Source organism: Perognathus longimembris, chromosome 2 (assembly GCF_023159225.1).
Source record: "Perognathus longimembris pacificus isolate PPM17 chromosome 2, ASM2315922v1, whole genome shotgun sequence".
Classification (NCBI taxonomy): domain Eukaryota; kingdom Metazoa; phylum Chordata; class Mammalia; order Rodentia; family Heteromyidae; genus Perognathus; species Perognathus longimembris.
Window position 1 is genome coordinate 141,748,322 of NC_063162.1, and position 20,743 is coordinate 141,769,064.

A 20,743-nucleotide genomic window follows, 5' to 3' on the forward strand; every position below is an offset into this window, starting at 1 on the left:
TATCCACCTTTGTGAAACATAGACTCTGCAATTACACGTTCAACCTAGAAGAAAAAGGCGGCACGGATGGAAAGCATCAGGAATGATCTAGGAGTTTCACTAGCTGCAAAACATACTTCAAGCAAGAACTATAAAACCCAGCCACAGTTCTGGAAACAAGCAGGGTAAACATTCCAGGGCATCCAGACTTTGGAAGAGAGGGACCTCTCACCCCAGCCTCGGACGTAGAAGCAGATGCCAAAGCTAAAACACAAGAAGAGCACTCTCTGGCCCCATTCCGTCACACCTGCCATCACAGAGTAGCGACAGAAGCTATGACACCTGCACCATTGGTTATTCTAGGAACTTCTGCAGATTGTCACTGGCTCCATGGCCCAACATGCCCTTGGTTTTACAGGCACTAGGAGGAAGCCAGCCCTTCAGTACAACCGGTGGCCATGCATCCCTGAGCACAGACAGGGGGAGCACCTTTGAGAGTCATTCACTGCGACAGAGAATAATCCAAGGCAAAGCAAGCCCTGCAGTGGCCTTAGGTTTAAGGGCGTGACCTAGAAAATACTCAAAAAGGTGACTCAGATTCCATACTATCTCCAGACACTTTTCCAAGCCCAGAGAGACAATCAAATCTCTCAACTGGAGTAAGGCATTACTATATAATAAATATGTACTGAAGTTCTTTAGTTATTGCCTTACCTCAAATCAGTTTTTGAAGAAAGAAAGAAAGAAAGAAAGAAAGAAAGAAAGAAAGAAAGAAAGAGAGAGAGAGAGAGAGAGAGAGAGAGAGAGAGAGAGAGAGAGAGAGAGGCCGGGAATGATGCCAAGTATTTAGGAATAGAAGAATGGGTCCAAAACACATGCAGGAAGGCAAAATGGATCTGACTCGCCAGAGTTCAAAAGACTTCCGAACAGAAGGAGTGGGAAAGATACCACGATTAAAAGGCAGGAAGGGGATGTGATGTGAATAGGGTTGAGCCACAGACCAGCTCAGCCAACCTCCTATCACAGAATATCCATTCTTCCCAATGGACATTCAGGAAAGAACAGGCTGACACAACTCTCCCTAACGCAGAAAGCGCACTTTCTCTGGACACATTACACAGCCCTAGAATCCTGCTTGATATTTTCTAGTCTCTTTATAGATACATTCACCCAGGTGGGTAGTGAAAAAGAATCATCTATCTCACATCCAACAAAACTCCTTGAAAGGAGGGTCAAGTAAATCTACCCTAAAAGTTAAGAAACAAATGCATGGGGGAAGGGGGGTCCCCATGAGAGAGAGAAACCAAGAAATAACCGACCTTCCTGGGCTTCTCCCCTTCCTAGCACAGTGAGGTCCCAGACCATGCGCATGCTCTGCGATCTGCGCCCCACGGCCTTCGTACGAACCCAGTAGGCGAGGAGCAGACTCACTCATTGAGTAAGGGCATGGATGTCCTCCTCTTGCTCTTTTGTACCATGTTCGCTTGATTCCTCAAGGAGATCCGGATCATAGCCGGCGCCAACCTACAGGGCTCCCCGTCGACTTGCATGGGGATGGACTTGTACGTCAAGAGCATCACTTCTCGACACTGGTGGAGTCTTTCTCCATGACCCCCGACTTGCAAGGCGGCCTGTCGATCAAAACAAGTTGAAGGGAAAACAGGAGTGAGTCCCTGTTATTTAAGAAAGAGCAAAACCTCAAATCAATGGCACATGACCAAGGAGAGTATAACCACCCCAAATCCATAGTATAGCATCTGTATCCTATGAAACCCACATCCACCATCAGAACAAGGAACCTAAACATTCAAAGCTTTTGAAAGGTTTTACCATATGTTCCCACTGATAATCATTTTGGGGTTTTATGTATGTTAAATCTGAATTCACACGTACTAGTTAAATATAAAAGTTTTCTTGTTTGCTATCTATACTCATGAAAAAGGACAGGGAGAGAACAAAGCACATTGTTCACCAATGTTTAAACTGGGTTTATCTAATTCTTATGGATGCAGGCAGGCCTTGGCTAATTTTCAAGCCTGGTCAGCTTTTTGTTTTTACCTAGCACTGCTACAAACTATTCCTAGCCTGCATAACAAAAGTGAGTGCAAAATTATGTCCATTAATTGATTAAAAGAATTCTGAAAAGTAAACCAGTTTGGGGGATCAAGTCAGATATTGTAAGAGCTTGGTTCAAATGACCTCTAGTAGCCACAGAGGGAGATTCAAATCAATATTAAAATTCTGCTTTTAAGAGCAACACATTTGTATGAGAATGACAAAAGCAGAAGTCAATGACATAAAAAATTCATAAGAGGAGCCAGGGAGCCATATCTCATGCCTATAACCTGAAGGTTGAGATCAAGAGGATAGAGGTTTTAGGTCAGCCCATGCAGAAAAATCCATGAGATTCCAGCAAAAGGCTGGGCTGGATGCATGTCTCAAATGGTAAAGCACCAAGTAAGCTTTGAGTTGAAATCCCAACAGTCCTAAACAACAGAGATAATCAACACTACTATAATCTGCTTGTTTTCAAAGACTAACAGAATAAAATTCTTAGAAGACTCAACAAAAAGAAACATGTCTCATGGGGCGATACTTATAGTGTAGAAAATTTTGGAAATAACACACCAAGGTCAGAAGGTAGTATATAGGAAAATCAACATAACAGAATTTTTGGAAAAAAAACTATAACTTGTATCTTTGGGGGGGGTAACAAATATAAAATTGAAGTAACAAAATGATTTTTAAAAGTTGGATGTCTTCAAAATGTATTCCTTTTACTATACCCACATTCCCTGAAGATATCAAACAGGCCAATGTTCAAGTTAGCCTTCCTCAACTTTTAACAAAAGTCAGTGTCTAGTTAGTACACATTTCTTTAGAAAATATGATTCTATTGTTTCTAAAATAACAAGGCCAGATAAGAACAAACCAAGAAAATAAATGCTCAGCCTAAATTACATTGATAAGTCCACATATATAAATCCAGTTGCTTACTCATATTTTCTTTTTGACAGTACTGGGTTTTGAACGAAGGGTCTCATGCTTATTACTAAATAGGCAGGCATTCTACCACTAAGCCATACTTGCAGCCCTTTTTGTGTGTTGGACCAAGATCCTATTTAAGCTCCCTACCATAGCTAGAATGAACCACCTCCAGCTTTTTCCATTGAGTCTCAAAGATTTTTTTTACCATGGAGGTCCCAGAACTTCAATCCTCCTGATCTCAACATCTCACAAGGCTGGAACAACAGGATGTACCACTTGTGCCTTGTTACCAATTGAGGTAGCAATCTCCAGCCATTGTTTAAAGTCAAGTGGGAAAGATAAAAGAGTAAGGGATGTGGAGGGGAGCAGACTAGTGGAGAGAGGGAGGGTGGGAGAATATAGTTATTATCTTCAGTGCACATAAATGAAAATGGGACCACATAGCTTGAGAGTATGGACCAAGTTGGGAAAGATGGGGGTAAATGATGGAAGGGGTGACATCGGTCAAGGTAGACTATACTCATAAACTGACTTTTGAATTGAAACCTTTCTTACAACTACTTAATGAGAACAATAAAAATAATCACAACAAAATTAAAAAGACCCTCTTCTAATTGCTGTTTTTAAATAAATTTAAATAACTATTGAATTATCTCCCCTGTACTTCTGGGCCTTGGACTCAGGGCCTGAGCACTGTCCCTGGCTTCTTTTTGCTCAAGGCTAGCACTCTGCCACTTGAGCCACAGCGCCACTTCTGGCCATTTTCTGTATATGTGGTGCTGGGGAATCGAACCTAGGGCCTCGTGTATCCGAGGGCAGGAACTCTTGCCACTAGGCTATATCCCCAGCCCCTCCCCTGTACTTTTTAACACTTTATTATGAAGAAGTGAACATGTACAGAAACAGAAATAGCTCTTCTCACTGAGATTACCAGTGTATATGTATCTTTGTCATCTTTGTTCAATGGGGGTATCTAGCCCCTACTAATGTGAATTCATGACAACTCAAGAAGAGGAAGAGGGAAAAGAGGAAGGCATGTTCAATTTCACCGCAAGTGGACCACCACTGCCTGAGATTCAATGGTGCAATTTGGAGGTGGGAGGAATCTCTATGCTTTAAAGCCATTTAAATCGACAATCATTCCTTTATAGAATCTTCAGAGTTAGAATAGCACAGAATTAACCATGTATCCTAGAGCAATAGTATAAGACTTGTAAATATGAGGAGGTACCTAACCTATTAGTTATTAATGCTAGCCTAGGAGCAATTATCCCTTGTACTAGAGGTATTTTTATCTTGTCAAGGAAGAAGTGGAGAACTGAAGGAAATGTAATGCTAAAACAGCATATATGGGCTAACTTTAAAACATAACTTAGATTGCACTCAATAATTCATCTACTCAGCTCCTAATCAATAGGATTAGACGTGAAAAGAAGACGTGATCAATAATGAGGGGGAAATGAAATGATCACAGGATAGACTTAAGAGCAAACTGGACACAGCAGAAGACAAAGGTCACAAAAAATGAAAGCAGATCAATAGAAATTACTATCTCAGAAGGAAAGAAAGAGATGTTTTATTTTATTCCATGGCCTATGATACAATGGTAAGCAATCATTACAATGATTACAATACATGTAATTGAATACAAGAGAATGTAATTGCTAAAAGAATAGAAAATACATGGGCAAAAATATCCCAATTTGTTGAAAAGAAAATCAATGTTCAAATCCAAGATCAATGAATCTGAAACAAGGTAACTACAAAGAAAACCAAATACCTACCACTGTAGTTACCAAAAAGTTGCCAGCATTCTAATTCTCAGAACCCATGAAAATCATACAAAACAAAAGCACATTTTTCAGGAGTGAGTAAACAAAAGATATGGTGATTAGAAGATCATCCAGGATAACTGAAGGAACCCAATGAAATCATGAAGACTCTTGACTGGGAAATACCCCTGTGAAAAGGGTTAGCCATAGAGAAGATGACAATGTGAGAAGACATAGGTTAGAGCGACAAAGGTATATTAACCACAGGATGTCGCCAGTCCGTAGAAGCTGGAAAAGACAAGGAAACAGATACCCCCGCCCCATAGAATCTGGAGAAGGATCACAGTTCCGTCTGTTCACTGTAGATTTCTGAACTCACGGTTGAGAAACAATGCACATGTGTTGTTCTTGGCCACTGGTCTCTGCTCATTCTTTTTCAGAAGCCATGGGAAAGTAAGCACAAAAAGCATTAAAGATAAAAGAAAACAGTCTCCAAAACAGAGAAAGAAAAGACACAGTATATCCAGGAGAATACTGATAAAAAAACAATGTGTGAATTTTCATCACCGTTTATGGAGGCTAGAAGACAATGAAGCAGCATCATTCAATTACTGAACAAAGATAACTAAATCATCAACTCAGAATTCTGTTATCTCTGAAAATAGAATTCAAGAACTCTGTGCCAGAGATTTTTCTGAAGAAAAAAAAGACCTGAAAGTATTTGTTGCAAACAGACTTTTATAACAAGAAATGCTAGAGGCATTCCTACAAAATCAAGCAAAGTGACACCACATAGAAACTTGCTCTGATAGAAGGAACAAAGAATTCTTGAAATGGTGACTGCATGGGTGATGACTCTAGATTTTGCTCTCATATTTTAATTTCTTTAAAAGAGAATAATCTGAAGCAAAAATAAATCAAAACCATAACTTTCTATTGTGAAGGTTACATATGACATGTAAAAGTAAGATACATAGAAAAAATAACACAAAATAAGAAAGAAAAAATTAGGATAAAACATGACTAACAAATTACTTGTCTTAGGAATGGAAGGGGGGTGGTTACAGACAGTGAAAGAATAAGAAAATATTAGAAGAAATGAAAAATCTGAAAAATTCTATATCTATTATTACCATAAAGAAATTTTAATGCCAAATGGTTTATTAGAAATTCTTATAGAATATGTTAGAAAAAAGAATACTAGTCTTTTATACATTCTTTTTTGTTGTTGTTTTAGAAGTCCTGGGCTTTGAATTTGTTTGAACCCTATGTTTGCTGGTGATTTTTGAGATAAAAGTCTCACGATCTTTTCTTTTCAACTGGCCTTAAGCCAAAATCTTCCTGCTCTCAGCCTCAAAAGTACCTAGGATTCAATGTGCAAATTGTTTCAGAAAATAGAACAGAACATAAATTTTTGTCTTAATTTATGAGACCAGCAAAGCTGTGTGAAAGCTCAACTATGATATTAAAAGAAAAATTATTGGCTAGGATCTTTTATAATTATAGTTCAAAATACCTAAGAAAATAGTACTAAATTGAATACAGAAATTAAAAATGTCACAAGAAGGGTTCATTTAAGAAATGAAAATTAAGTATGCGTGCGCACGTGTGTGTGGTGTGTGTGTGTGGTGTGTGTGTGTGTGTGTGTGTGTGTGTGTGTGTGTGTGTGTGTGTGTACTTGAACTCAGGCCTCGAGCTCTTGCTTGTATTTTTTTTTTTTTTTTACTCATGGCTGAAACTCTATCACTCAAGTTACGCTTCCACTACTGTTTTATTTTGTTGGTTAGTTTGAGCTAAGAGTCACTCAGATTTGCCTGCCAGGACTGTTCCCAAACTGATATTCTTAGATCTCAGCCTCCTGTGTAGCAAACAGGCTTAAGCCACCAGTGCCCAACAGCACAGGGAATAGATTTCATGATTTAAGCAAAGTACAGCAAAAAGTTATATGTTACTTCTGGAGATTTGCAAAAGCATTTGATTCCATACACCATTCACTTGTGATCAAAAGCTCTCAGGGAACTAGGACTAAAAATTCCTTAAGGCTATGAAGTAAGTTTGTAAAAAAAAAAAAAAATTATGCCAAGTAAATATCATATCTCACAAGGAAATATAGAATGTTCCACTCAGACTCAGAACAATGATAATAGGTTTATTCTTATCAATTCTTCATATTCAGTGAGATTCTTGTTCAGCATCTTATTGAGAGTATTTGCCAGTTTAATAAGGTAAGAAAGCCAGGCACTTGCGGGGTATGCCTGTAGTCCTAGCTACTCAGGAGGCTGAGATCTGAAGATTGTGGTTCGAAGCCAGCCAGGTAAGAAAGTCTGTGACACTCTTATCTCTAAGTAAACACAGAAAAAGCTGAAAGTGGTGCTATGGCTCAACTGGTGAGCCCTAGCCTTGAGCAAAAAGGAGCTCAGCGACAGTGGCCAGGCCCGGAGTTCAGGCCCCAGGAATAGCAAAAAATTAATACAAATAAATAATGTAAGAAAAAAGGCATGTAAAAAACAACAAAAAAAAAACAGCAAAACTCCCTTTACTCATAAACAACATGATAGTATGTGTAAGAAAACCTAAGAAATTTACAAAAAGCTACCAAAACTAAAGTGAATTTAAGCAAGTCATAACACATATACACATTGTTTCTAATTGCCAGCAGTAATTAAAACAGCATCAAAATCATGCCATACTTGAGAACAAATTTAACAAAAGGTGTGAAAAGAATCTGGAAACTGTAATAAAGCTGCAAAACATGGCTGAGAGAAATTAAATAACACTAATGACGCCTAAGTAAATGTAAAAAATAAATCCTGCTCATAGAACTAACTATTCAGTACTGCTAGTGTTATCTCAAATCTCCCAAAGTTTATTTGTAGTCACAGTCCAATCCCTATGCAAATTCTAAGAAGTTTTCATAGAGAATCATAAACATTACAAAGCTTATAGTAAAATGAAGAAAACATTATAAGAATCTAACACTCACAGAAGAACAAAGTGGAATGATATTTATTGTCAGAATGAAGACCTACTATAGCGCTTGAATAATCAGGACACTGTGGTCTGGTATACTGACCATGGAGACAGACCAGTGAAAGTATAGAACTCACAAAAGTATCTACACAACATTGAAGGGAAGAGAGAGGCAATAACAGAAAAAAGGAAAGCTTATTCAACAGCATTGAGGGAAATCAAAAGGATAAGTTGGTTTTTAAAAATGGATGACAGGGGGGTACTGGCAGTTCATGTCTGTAATCCTAGATGCTCAGGAAGGAGAGATCTGACAATCATGGTTTGAAGCTAGCAGGGGGAAATACCCACCACATTTTTTGTCTCTAACTAATGAGAAAAAATACTACACTGGAGCTATGACTCAAGAAGTAGAGCTCAAGCTATGGGCAAGAAAGTTGAATTAGAGCACAAGATGGCAGGTTCAAGCCCTGGGATAAACACACACACACACACACACACACACACACACACACACACACACACACACACACACAGAAAGAGAGAGAGAGAGAGAGAGAGAGAGAGAGAGAATAATATAAAAACATCATTTTGAGTCTTTGAGTCCTGAACCCTCATTTCCTACATGGGAAAAAGGAAATGTTTCTCTTTTTCTATTTCTCTTTACTTTTACCCTGTTATACTAAAAATAAATTCTTGCTAAAATATGTTTCAAATGAATGAAAAGCTTTCTTAACACAACGCACAAAATTAATGTGACCTGGATCATTTACATATAAAATCCAGAACTCAAAGTCTCAAGAAGAAAAGACAAAAGAACGTCTTCCCAATCCTATCCTGGAATAATCAGAATTATTTAGAATTACAAAAAAATTTCCAAGACAAATTAAGCCTACTTTATAATGCAAGCATTCATAAAAATATCTAAAAAGTATGCCTATCAAAAGAAAATTTAAGAACACATACACAAAAAGCACACACTGACAGAATGCATTTGCAATAAATGAGTCTCCAAAAAGGTTAACTGTTCCTCAAATATATCTCCTGTTAACAAAAGAGATACATAGCTTATTAGCTTATGCAAAACCTAGGTTATTTTGAGACATAAAATGTAATAATAAAAATAAATTTCTCACTTAGCAAGATATAATTATTTGTCCTAAGACTTTTAATAACTTTGTAAGACAAACACAACTACTTTATGCATTCATCTCTGTCTATGAACATTCTCAACATCTGCAGGCTTTACATTTAAGTCACTTTTCACTCAGGCATTATATAAATTACTTTTGTGTAAGTAAACAATGTAAAATATCTACAAAACAGTTTTATGATTTTTATTAAGAGGCTTTAAAATATTTATGTCAATGAATCACTAATTTCTTTCCCAGGGAATTGTCATAAGAAAATAATTTTCAGGGCTGGGAATGTGGCCTAGTGGTAGAGTGCTCACCTCTTATACATGAAGCCCTGGGTTTGATTCCTCAGCACCACATATATAGAAAAAGCTGGAAGTGGTGCTGTGGCTCAAGTGGTAGAGTGCTAGCCTTGAGCAAAAAGAAGCCAGGGACAGTGCTCAGGCCCTGGGTTTAAGCCCCAGGACTGGCAAAAAAAAAAAAAAAAAAAGGAAGAAAAGAATTTGCAATGTTCACAGAGGCTTACAAGCAGTTATATTAATTATAGCACATTTATCACAATGACATCAGAAACCTAAAAGTTTCATAAATGAATAATTATTATATAATTTTGAATGTGTTCATACAAGGAAAGAGTTGGTGGCCATTTATAGTACAAGTGTTAGTTATGAAATATGATTTATGTGTGTTTGTGTGTCTTACAGCATAAAATTAAACCACTGGAAGTAATCACACCAGAATATTAGCAGTATTTGAGTCATGTGATTCTATTCAATATTTTTACTTTAGTTCTTCAACTTCCATGTGTTATCAGAGTAAGCAAATATTTAGCATTACATTTTTATACACAACATAGAAGCTCAACCCTGGGAATTACTCTGTGTAATTTTTTTTCTCTCTGAATGACCTTTTGCTTTCCTAATTCATAAATGCAGAAGAACTCCCACATTCTAATTTCAATTAGCAAAAAGATGGATGTGCCTTCTTTAAAGTTTATGAGACTGGAATCCTTAGATGTCATGCTGAATGGCAAATTAGCCTTCCATTTCCTCCATCTGAATAATGCTTTGAACTGTCTTGAAAAGTTCTAAATTACTTAGAAACAGACTCAACATGAAAGAACCTTTCACAACTATAATGGCTGAAAATTGTTCAGAAATAAATACAAATTACAATGCCTGATTACAGCCTGTGGAAAATCTAAAAAGGTAATAGGGGGTGAAGGGAACAGAGCCCAGGGAAGAATCATTTTAATTAGTAGGAATACATTTCAATCAATATAATGAATTGAAGACTTTTGCTGTAAAGTTTGTAATTACATGATAAAAAAAATCTAAAAGAAATACTTTTTTTCTTATTCAATAACTCTATTTACAAATCTCTCTTCCACGGCCTCTCTAATTTTCCTTGTTGTTTGAATTTTAAATTGTAAGCAATGTAAAAAATATTTATTAGTTGATTTCATGACCTTAAAAGTATACAGCCCTTAATTACTTCAGGTATGTCAATTTTCAAGAAAAATAATTTGTTGCTAATTGACTACTATTATTGACTACTATTTATGCTTTTGAATTACACGGAAGCTATTGTAAACTCAAAAATATACCCCTATACTCAGATAAGAACATTCTTCTGTTTAAATTACCATCTTAAACTGGATTTCATATAATTTACCTTCTTAAAATTAGAAAATTACCAATAGAAAATTGCAGAACTAAAAACGGGAGGTTTTTTTTTTTCATTTCTAAATGGAAAAAATATAGAGCTATACTGCTATGTGAGTAATAAGGTTAGATGTGTAAGGAAACAGGGAAATAGATGCCAGTATTAGTCAGAGCACAGTATGTTCAAAACCATCCACACAGCTTAAGTTATGTGTAGTTCCAGATTTCTGAGGTAGGATTATTTTTCTTGGTGGTGGTCTCAGATTTGAGTCCAGGGCTTTATGCTTGCTAAGCAAGAGCTCTACCCCATGAGCTACCCCCTCCCCGCCCCCTCCATGCTTCTGGCCTCAGCCCTCAGATAGGATCTAAGCAGGCCTCCACTACGATCTTCCTTCCACCAATGCCCGTCACGTCGAATTACAGCTATACATTACCACTGCCGAGCTTGTGAGACAGAAGGCTCTGTGTTGCAAACATTCTAGAGACACTGCATTGAGAGTTGCTATCACACATTTGATGCTAGTTTGTATATGTGCTGTGTATTTATATTATGGAAGGAGAAAAATATGATTGGCATAATTTAAGTATTCCATTTCCTTTTAGCAAAGTTCTACCTACTAGCACTTCTCCCTCTTTCTCAGTAAAGACAAAAAGGGAGAAATGAAAATCATCTGACCACCTAAAGATCTGTGTTCTAATATATATATCTCAAATTGCCCATTGTCAGGTTTCCTTAGATGTCTTACAGAGATTTCAGATTTACAATACACAGAACAGAGTTCATTTCTTTTGTAATAGTCTCTTTATATTTTGTAGATTGTTTAAGACATTCACCCTTTAACCCAGCTGCCGAAAGTCAGTCCCCAGGCTTCAATGAGCAGTCTCCATCCTTTCCCCTGCACCATGAAGTCCCTACACCCAAATAAGTCTTCAACTCACCAGTCCTTTCCATTGTCATTGCCACCTGCTGGCATTAGACTTCCAGGTCTCATGTCTTCAGCAGGACACTGATACTAGCAGGGTCATTTGTCTATCAGCCCTCAGTGGTAGAAGTCTGGCTGCCTCCTACACTGATATCCAAGCACAAGTCTGATCCTGGATCACCTAATTTCCCACAGTCTCTCCACCAAAGTAGTTCTGTTTCTGCGCTGTCTGCATCTTCATCCACTATTGATGATGGTCATTCGGCCACCAATAATTCTTCCTTGTAGGCATCCTTTTAAAAGTGAATCCCATTTGCTCTTCGCCACATCATCCCCTGCTATCAGCACAGAGTACTTCCTGCTATCGGGGTGGTTTTGAGCTGTAGTGCTGAGACGTGGGTAACCCTAATCTTTTCTTTATTGGTATATAGCCAACTGTACGAAGGGTGTCACTGTGACATATCACACAAGCACATAGTGCACATGGATTATTCAAATCCCAGTATTGTTTTTGTGTACCATCACAATCACTGATTTCTAGGATTTCTAGGCAGTTCTAACAAAGACAATGACAATTCAAGGGACAGTCTGGCCTTAATGACAATAGGTGATACTATTAAACTTCACAACCCTGAAGGACCGAGGAAGAGTCATTTGTCCTTCACAGGAAGGTTTAAAGGAGATCTGCTTTTGTTTGTTTAGAATAATAACTCAACCTTTATTCCTTCCACACAAAGGATCACACAAGCCAAGTACTATTTGAAGATTACAAGTAGAGGCTTCATTTTGATTTTCTTAAGTGACAGTATAGCCTCATTTATGCAAAATAAAATAAGTATAATTTTAATTGGTTCCTCCTTCTTTAATAATAGATGAGAATTCTTAGTCACAACCTGTCTGAAAATATACTCATATATTTATATTTTAATATAAGCAAACAATGTTAAAATACAAGGTGACCCTAGAATGTAGCAACAGAATATTGACTAAGGTCAGAATAATGATGTGTTTCCATATACAAATTGTTTAAGATGGATATGCCCATCTCATGAATAAGTAAGCAAGGTAATATTAGGTGCAAATAACCTATTTCCTTTTGCCTTCCATATTCAAGTTCTCAGTGATCCAAGACAGTATCAAATGCTATGATTTTTATGTCAATGTAGGGATAGTTCAGTGGCCAGGTGCTTATTATTAACATAAAAAGCTCTTTCTTCTTCTAGGGGTTAATCGGGGAAACTGTCAAACAAAATTCACTTATTTTTGAAGTTCAAACAAATAGACATCAGTTTTCAGAATGACGTAAATCCTGTTCGTGCTTTTCCCAAGAAACTCCATTTTGTATCAAGTTTGTAAATTGGGAAAGCAGGAGAAAAGACCATATCAAAAGCTGCTTTCTATTTGTAAACTTTACTGGCCAAATGGTAACTCCTTGGCACAACTACTTAAGTAGAGTAAAAATATGAAAGGAAATGAGAAAATCCTTTGGTAGGGATAAACTCCAAGAGTTGACTTAAATATATTTTAAGACAACAGTTGTGCTTCTTACCAAAGAGGCCATGGTGAAGCCAATGACTTCAATGTATCCATCATCATGACGCTGAGGTTCAAAGTCATGGTGATCCCCTGGGTTTCCCCAGGGCATTGTGCCCGCACAATATCTGCAAGACAAGACCCAAACCACATTTTCAGACACTCCATTCTCACAGCTATCACCAGGGATGCATTTACAGAGGAATAAAAACAAGCACATAGCAAAAAACTCACCTATTTACCCATAATTATGTACAGGTTCTATGCAACTATATATTGTTGTAAAAATAAATTTAAGTAAACCAACTGATTTCTAGCTCTAGTCCAAGTTTGTTAAATATAAAAAGAAGCTTTATGTCCTTGGTGTCTATCTTTCCACAGGAAGAAAATAGACTTGTCTCTAAGACACCAACTTGAGGTTCTTATCAACATAAACCATAACCTCACAGCAAAGATATTCCATGGTGCCCAGTTTTCCCTTAACTCATTATTTATCCACATTTCCCACCACTCTTAAGATTCACATTTGTCTACTTTCTATGATAAGTTATGGATTCTCTGTTGGTATATTCAGAATTTATGCTTGAAGGAAGAATTATTCATGCAGGTAGAAAAGAGATAAAAATAGAGATTGTGACTGCCATTATATAGATAGCTAAGACAAACATGTCCACAAAGTTTTTTTTTTGAAGTAACAAAAGTAGAGAGGAATGTAGAGAATGAAAAAAGAATACGTGAAATGAAATTTGCAAGATGTGCTGGTGAATGCAAATGAGAGAACTAAGAGGCCAAAGCATTACAAAGTGAAATCTTGTTAGAGGGAGGAAAGAGGAGAGGAGGGGAATAGAAAAGAAAGGAAGGGAGGCAGGAAGGCAAGAAGGCAGGAAGGCAGGAAGGCAGGAAGGCAGGAAGGCAGGAAGGAGGAGGAAGGAAGGAAGGAAGGAAGGAAGGAAGGAAGGAAGGAAGGAAGGAAGGAAGGAAGGAAGGAAGGAAGGAAGAAGGAAGGAAAAGGGAACTAGAAAAGTACCAGAAGAAAATACAAAAATGAGAAGAAGAAAAAGGGAAGAAAGAGAAGGGGGAGAGAAAACCTAATAGTAAGGGCCAAGTGAGCTTCTAGGCTTTCTAGTGAATCTAAGCCAAAGCCACCTCTGACATGAAATTGCAACTGACTATACTGAGCACTGCCAGGAATAGTCAAGACACTAGGCTATGTTTTCCTAGACATAAATTTACACAGAACTCTCACTTTAATTCAATTGAGTCTGAGTACAGCTTATTTGTGGGTTAAGTGTATGAGTCATTTACTGGGCAAATAACAAAGGGGTATACATTCATTCCCTCCAAAATCTTGGCTTGGGAACCTGGAATCTGATTTTACGCCATTGAGGTAATGTGCTCATTTTGAGACAAGTTGATTCTAAGTATTCCTTTCTCCTGGGGTATGAAATAATACCAAGAGATTTGACATCTTGGCTAGAAAGTGCTTCTCTAATTGATTTTCCAAAGCAATCATCTAGCATTGACTGAGAACAGTCAATAATTCACATTTATCATTCTTGGAGATGCTGGAGTGGGGCTGGGGTAGTAACTGAGTATTAAATGGAAATCTTCCAATCAAGAGGGCTTGCTTGAATTTCTCACTACTGGATGAGTAGACCAGGAATATCATATCACACACAAAACCACCTACCACAGAGAAATGAGTAAATGAATCAAGTAAAGACACCAAAAACAGAGACCTGGAAAACCTTGACTAAGCCATTCAAGAGCAGTGATTTTCATTGGTTATGGCTGAAATGTTTCTGTTATGGAAACAGATGCCCTCTAGTTAAACCCAGCTCTCACCAAACCATGAAAACAATATTAACAGAGCTTACCTGGGTATATTTAAAAATACTATACACTGGAACTTCAGTTCCTGAATCTTTGGAGTGAGATCTGTCCCATCGCACTGCAACAATCAAACCAGAAAAGGCAAGGGGTTTGAAGTAGTCACAATTCTAAAAAGTTATCAAACAGCTTGGTTGATGATGGTAAATAGTATAGTCTTCCTTTTCCCCTAACTTTGCTGAAGTGAATGGAGTCACCATGATTGAAAATGTATGCTGGTTATAGTTCTACTAGGGGTTATACCCAGAGAGCAATACAAGTTTTAAAACTATAAAACAAACCAATCATTTGACCAAATATATTCCCTGTTCTCACAGTAGAGTTAACCATGGATTATGATTAGCTGTTTAGGTACATAATATTACTATTAAAAGACACTGAAACCCTTAAAAAGAATAAAGAGAACAAAGATTTGAGGGAGGGCAGTATCACTGGTCACCAAAACAATGTGATTCCATGAAGTCAAAAATATAACACTTCCTTGGGTTTTTGGGGTCACTTTTGTTCTGAAATTATTCAATGTCATGTTTGGAGCCATTTTCAAGAAGTATGACTCTACAAGGTTTGGAGAAAAAAAAAGATCTAATATAAATGAGTGTCATCTCTACTACATCATCTTATCTTTGCCAAAAGGTGAAGTCTGGGTTCTAGCTCTAATTGGTAATCAGATCTAATCAGACCTGTCATTCAGATGAAAAAGATGTATTTGATTAGGAGATCAAGAAAACACAAAATACTAACAACTTCTTGGCTGTTCCAAATCGAAGCTCTTACCGACTTGACTAGAACTTCTCAGATTAAGCTACTCTGTTGGAGCTGTTCCCTTTCCGCATACCCTCAGGACATCTGAACACAGCCCCTAATCCTTCAGGACCTTCTCTGAGAGTGACATCTTCCAGATGCTAAAGACCTTCAGAGACTAACCAAAAAGAATGTCCATTTCCCTTTCCCACTTCTCACCAGTACAAAATTTCAAAAAGGAAAATCCAGTCAAAGGACAGGTATCTCAAGGTCAGAGGTACAAAGCTTCCTTTTCTATTAACTTTCCTCATGCCTTTATTTCTGAATGTCTGCATTATATTCTCTTTAGGAGTAAAGAATAAAGCATTCCAACACTTCACAATTTTTAAGGACTTCTCTAGGTGGGATTTTAATTTAAGTGTAAAGATTTAACAAGTATTCAAAGGCATCTCTAAGTACCTTCTTTTCCTGGCTGGTTAATACCGCCTATTTTTCATGAGCATTCTCAAAAACTGTCTCCAGAAATCCTCATAATCCTAAATAAATGAAATAGCTTTTTTTTTTCAAATGCAGTTCAGTTGGGAAGTAAATTCTAGATGCTAATCAAAGGCATTTTTAGGCTAGCCTCAACTGCTAAGCAAACAAAGTCTCCCAGTTTATTTAAAGACTTAAAGTGAATGTGTAGTTGAACACAGCAATGAAGAAAACATTTTAAATTCTCCAAGTTGAGTTATAAGCAACTTTCAGAAGTAGAATATGACATATTAATAGAATGCAAAACAGAGTTGCTGTACTAGAGAAAAATACTGTGACAAAAATTATTGCCACAGGACAGAACAATGTTCATTTCTGAGTTTTCCGCTTTGTCCTTCTGGGAAATATGTGTCAGTGATTCTGGAGCTCATCAGATCTTGAAATACAGAGCACTCTTCAAAGCTTTTAATGTAGTATTATACTGAATTGTACAGTTCCTGAAAATAGAAGTTTTCAATGTCTTCCCTTTATTCCAATGCACACAATGGGAGACATTCGCCTGCAAATTATGTTCTTGGTTATAGTTGAAATACTGACGAACCAAACAAGAATGTGGGAAGCAAAGCAAATAGTGCCATATGTGGACATTTAGTTTGTGTTCTCTTGGCCCCGTATTCAATATAAGTATTTTATATCTTTAGGACATTTATACTGCACCTGAAATTCTAACTTTACCTTGCAGCCACTATAAGAATCTATTATCTACACGTATGTGTTGTTTGGCACTGAAAGCTTCCCTCCAAATGGCTCATGTATTGAAGATATGGTGCTCAGTGGTACGACTGAGAGAAGATTGGCTCATGAAGATCAGTAGGTTAACCAGTGGATTGATGCATTCATCGATCCACTAACTTATTTAATTAATCAATTAGTTGATTTAATCAATCAATCCATTTATACATGAGTGTCTAGACAAACAGGGTAGGAGGACGTGGGGCTTAAGCTAGATGAAAAGAAGCACCGGTGCCATAGGTAGAAAGGGTATAACTTATTTCCAAACCCTTTCCTATACCCTGTTTCCTGGTCACCATGAGATGAGAATCTCCACTCTCCCATACTCTTCTACCACAATGCTCTGCCCCACCAAAGATCCCAACATGATGGAGCCAGAAACCACTGAAACCACGGACACCATGAGCCACAATGCCTAACACTTTATCTCTCAGGTATTCTGTCACAGGAATGAGAGAGAAGCTGACTAACACAATGTGCAGTTACTCCGCTACCTTTTCATCCTGTGCATCGGGAAAGCACATTACCACTGTCACGGAAGGAGCACCTGTGGTACAGCATGGCAGCCAACACATGCTGCTTTCGAAGATATTCTTGTTGTGTCTGCCCCACAGATGAGGAAAACCAACTCCTCCAAAAGCATAAGTGATTTCTCCAAAGTCATATACCAAAGAAAGGTGGACTGAAGGCACAATCCCAAATGTCCACACTTCATTTCTAAAAGTCTTCTACCCCGTGTTAAAGATATGTGATCATATCAATATTCTACCTGGAATATTACCCCTGTCCTAGCTGCTCATCTAGTCTTTGCTAGTGATTTTCTGCCATGCAGACCTCTCTGCAAGCTCTTTCCTATTGGTAAATGTAATATGAGATGTGCATCATGGAGAGGCCTGCCAGATTTGAGCAACAGCCTCTCTAGTGATTAGGAAGTATGCAGGGTTTAATTTCAATCTGGCTGACTTGATTGGAACTGACATTCAATATGGCCTCTGCCCAGTACTCATTGGCTGTCTTGGCAGTCACTACTGATGTTCTTCCAATACAAAAAAAATACTAGAAAGGATAGTAATGTTTATCTTGTGCTGGGCTGCAGAGATGGAAAATACAATGGCAAGTTTAATAGAATAGCAGTGTCACTTATATTTAAGAACCAGAATTTTACCAAAAATGAAACTCTTTCCTGTTCAGTGGATTAGGATGTACCTTTGGCTTTAAAAATGCAATACTTCAGTTTTCACTCAGCCACTAACAGATACCTGCTTTTCATGCTATCACATAAGAACAAGAAACAAAACACCCCAAACACAAGTGACGGCTTATTCTAACCAATGAGAAAGGCCTTTGCCTCTGGTTTCATCAGATTTGAGTGTCTGTTTTATATATGCTTTCCTGATGGTTACAAACTTTCATTTGTATCTTCTCATGCTCCTCTATTCCTGACTAGCTTAATATCATGCATTGTCTGTTTGCATATATGTGTATATGTGTATATATACACAAATATGTGTATGTATGTACATACATATATATTTCTATTCCTTCTTATCACATTTCCTTTATCTGGACTGTGATAAAACCAAGCACTGCTACATTGCTACACCTTTTCTATGCATATCATTTTTTCTTCTTCAGTCTTTGGTTATTTATTATACAACTGTGTGCAACAAAGTAATATTCATTTAACTGAAGAAACAGTTTGCCTTCTTTAGTTAATTTCATGCTATTTCAGAATGTATCAGCTAGAGCAAGACAAAAGTTATCTCTCTCTTGCCTCTAAACAGGGCATGTGCAAAATCTAAACAGAGATACAGGAAGAAATAGCAGGTGAATGTTTCAGGGATGAGGATCTTTAACCAGGCTGGACAGGGATCACCACAGCAAATGGGAACTCTGCACAAGCCTGAAGATTCTTATTTATGAAGCACTGGTTTACTCTTCCAGAGTAGCACCACGACCACTTTGAGGAAGGTCTTTGTGATACCCTCATGGTCTGAATTACCATGTCTCCCCTGTGCCAGCACATAGCACATAGCACATACGGCTGAATAATGTCTACCTGGCAGTTCTGCAGTGATCGGTGTGACCTGTGACTTACTGATAACCCTTCTATTTTTCTCCATCCCCAGCAATGAAGACAGTGCCCCATACTTAGTAAGGATTCATCAAGGTAGGTTTAATGAACTCCACCCACAGGTGATCTGTACACTGGATGCACGCCTGTATGTGCAGGAAGGCATTTGTGTGATACCCATATGTGAATGAAATCAACTGAGACAGTCAATACTTACAACAACTTTAACATGTTTGGATAGATCTCTAGAACTTCTCTGCAGGAAATCAGAAAAGGCTGCCTATACCACAGGGAAATAAAAAAAAAAAAAAGCAATGCTTAAAGACACCGTTTTATCAAATCTTAGGTTCTGTATTATAGGTAGTGTGCTCCACAATGCCACACAAAGCAACAATATAAAATGAGCTCTCCTTAGGTGGCTACAAGATAGAGGAGAGCAATGGCTAACCAAGCAAAGCCTTTCTCTATGTTTTCAAAGTAAAACCTGTAATGAGATTTCAGATTACAGGATGGTAGGAAAGCAGAGAGCCCCTGGTATCTGTTTGAAGATTTACCCATAACCTGCAGCCCAGAATTTCCCACGTAATCCTGATTATCTTGGCTCCCTTTATTCAATAGTATCCATTTAAACTGTGCTCTCTTTGCAAATATTCTCTCTTTGCAAATGTTCTTTTCCCCATCTCACCCCTAGAGATGTTGCTATAAAGGAAAGCAAACTCCAACAACTGTAATACGCTTCCATTAAAAAAATCCCTGTATTTTACAAAACTGCATTTCAACCTCACTCAGTGTGTAAATCCCATGGTGGAAGCTACTTTTGATTATGAGACTATAGCTAGGCCAGGTGCTGGTGGCTCATGCCTGTAATCCTAGCTACGCAGGAGGCTGAGATCTGAGGATTGCAGGAAAGTCTGTGAGACTTTTATCTCCAATTAACCAAGAGAAAACCAGAAGTGGAGCTGTGGCTCGAAGTGGTAGAGCTTCTAGCCTTGAGCTGAAGAGCTCAGGGACAGCACCCAGCCCCAAGACCGACAAAAAAAAAAAAGACTATAAATAGGAAGAAAGGAAGGAAGGAAGGAAGGAAGGAAGGAAGGAAGGAAGGAAGGAAGGAAGGAAGGAAGGAAGGAAAAAGAAAGACTCATACACATGTACATAGATATAGAGATATTTTATTCTCCCTACTTTCCTCATTCTTTCCACTACTTTTGATGTTTCTTTTTTCACAACATTACTTTCATCATCCTGTGTGACATGGAGCATCAGAGATAAAAATCCAAAGATGGACAGCTGGCACTGGCTCATTCCTGTAATTCTAGCTACTCAGAAGGCTGAGATCGGAGGATCTCAGTTCAAAGCCAGCCTGGTAAGGAAAGTTTGTGGACTTTTACCTCCAATGAATCACTGTAAAAACAGAAATGGAGCTTGGCTCAAGTGGTAGAGCACCAGATTTTAGTTTATTTAAACACACACATTTTAAAAAAATTGAAAAGGATGAATAGCGATACAGTAGCCTTTCTAACAACAACTTTGAAAACACAGCCTTTTCTTTAGAACACATTAAATATTGACTATGTAGGTTCATAAATATAAATATCTGAAATATGCATTATTACTTTTCATTCAACTAACATCTTTAGTATTCATATTGAATAATTGGTATGAAGTAATATGTAATAATTAAAAATATAACGTATACTTACCCCTGCATAGAACATTTTATTTCGAAAGCGACTGTTGAATTTCTCTGGATTTGCTTCTACAAAAGAAGACAGACAGCCGAGTTGTAAGGGCCTCATTACATGACAACATT

General features: G+C 37.7%; 1 protein-coding gene across 1 annotated transcript in view; it reads right to left on the bottom strand.

Annotated features, from left to right (window-relative positions):
* Positions 1-20,743, bottom strand: part of Dgki (diacylglycerol kinase iota) — a 327,861-nt gene that overhangs the window by 124,572 nt on the left and 182,546 nt on the right. The window contains exons 16-20 of the mRNA XM_048340285.1: positions 20,634-20,689; positions 19,151-19,213; positions 14,840-14,913; positions 12,979-13,090; positions 1,411-1,610 (exon numbers count right to left, since the gene is read on the bottom strand). Of these exons, the coding sequence (XP_048196242.1) occupies positions 1,411-1,610; positions 12,979-13,090; positions 14,840-14,913; positions 19,151-19,213; positions 20,634-20,689 (505 nt within the window). The remainder of the gene's footprint in view (positions 1-1,410; positions 1,611-12,978; positions 13,091-14,839; positions 14,914-19,150; positions 19,214-20,633; positions 20,690-20,743) is intronic.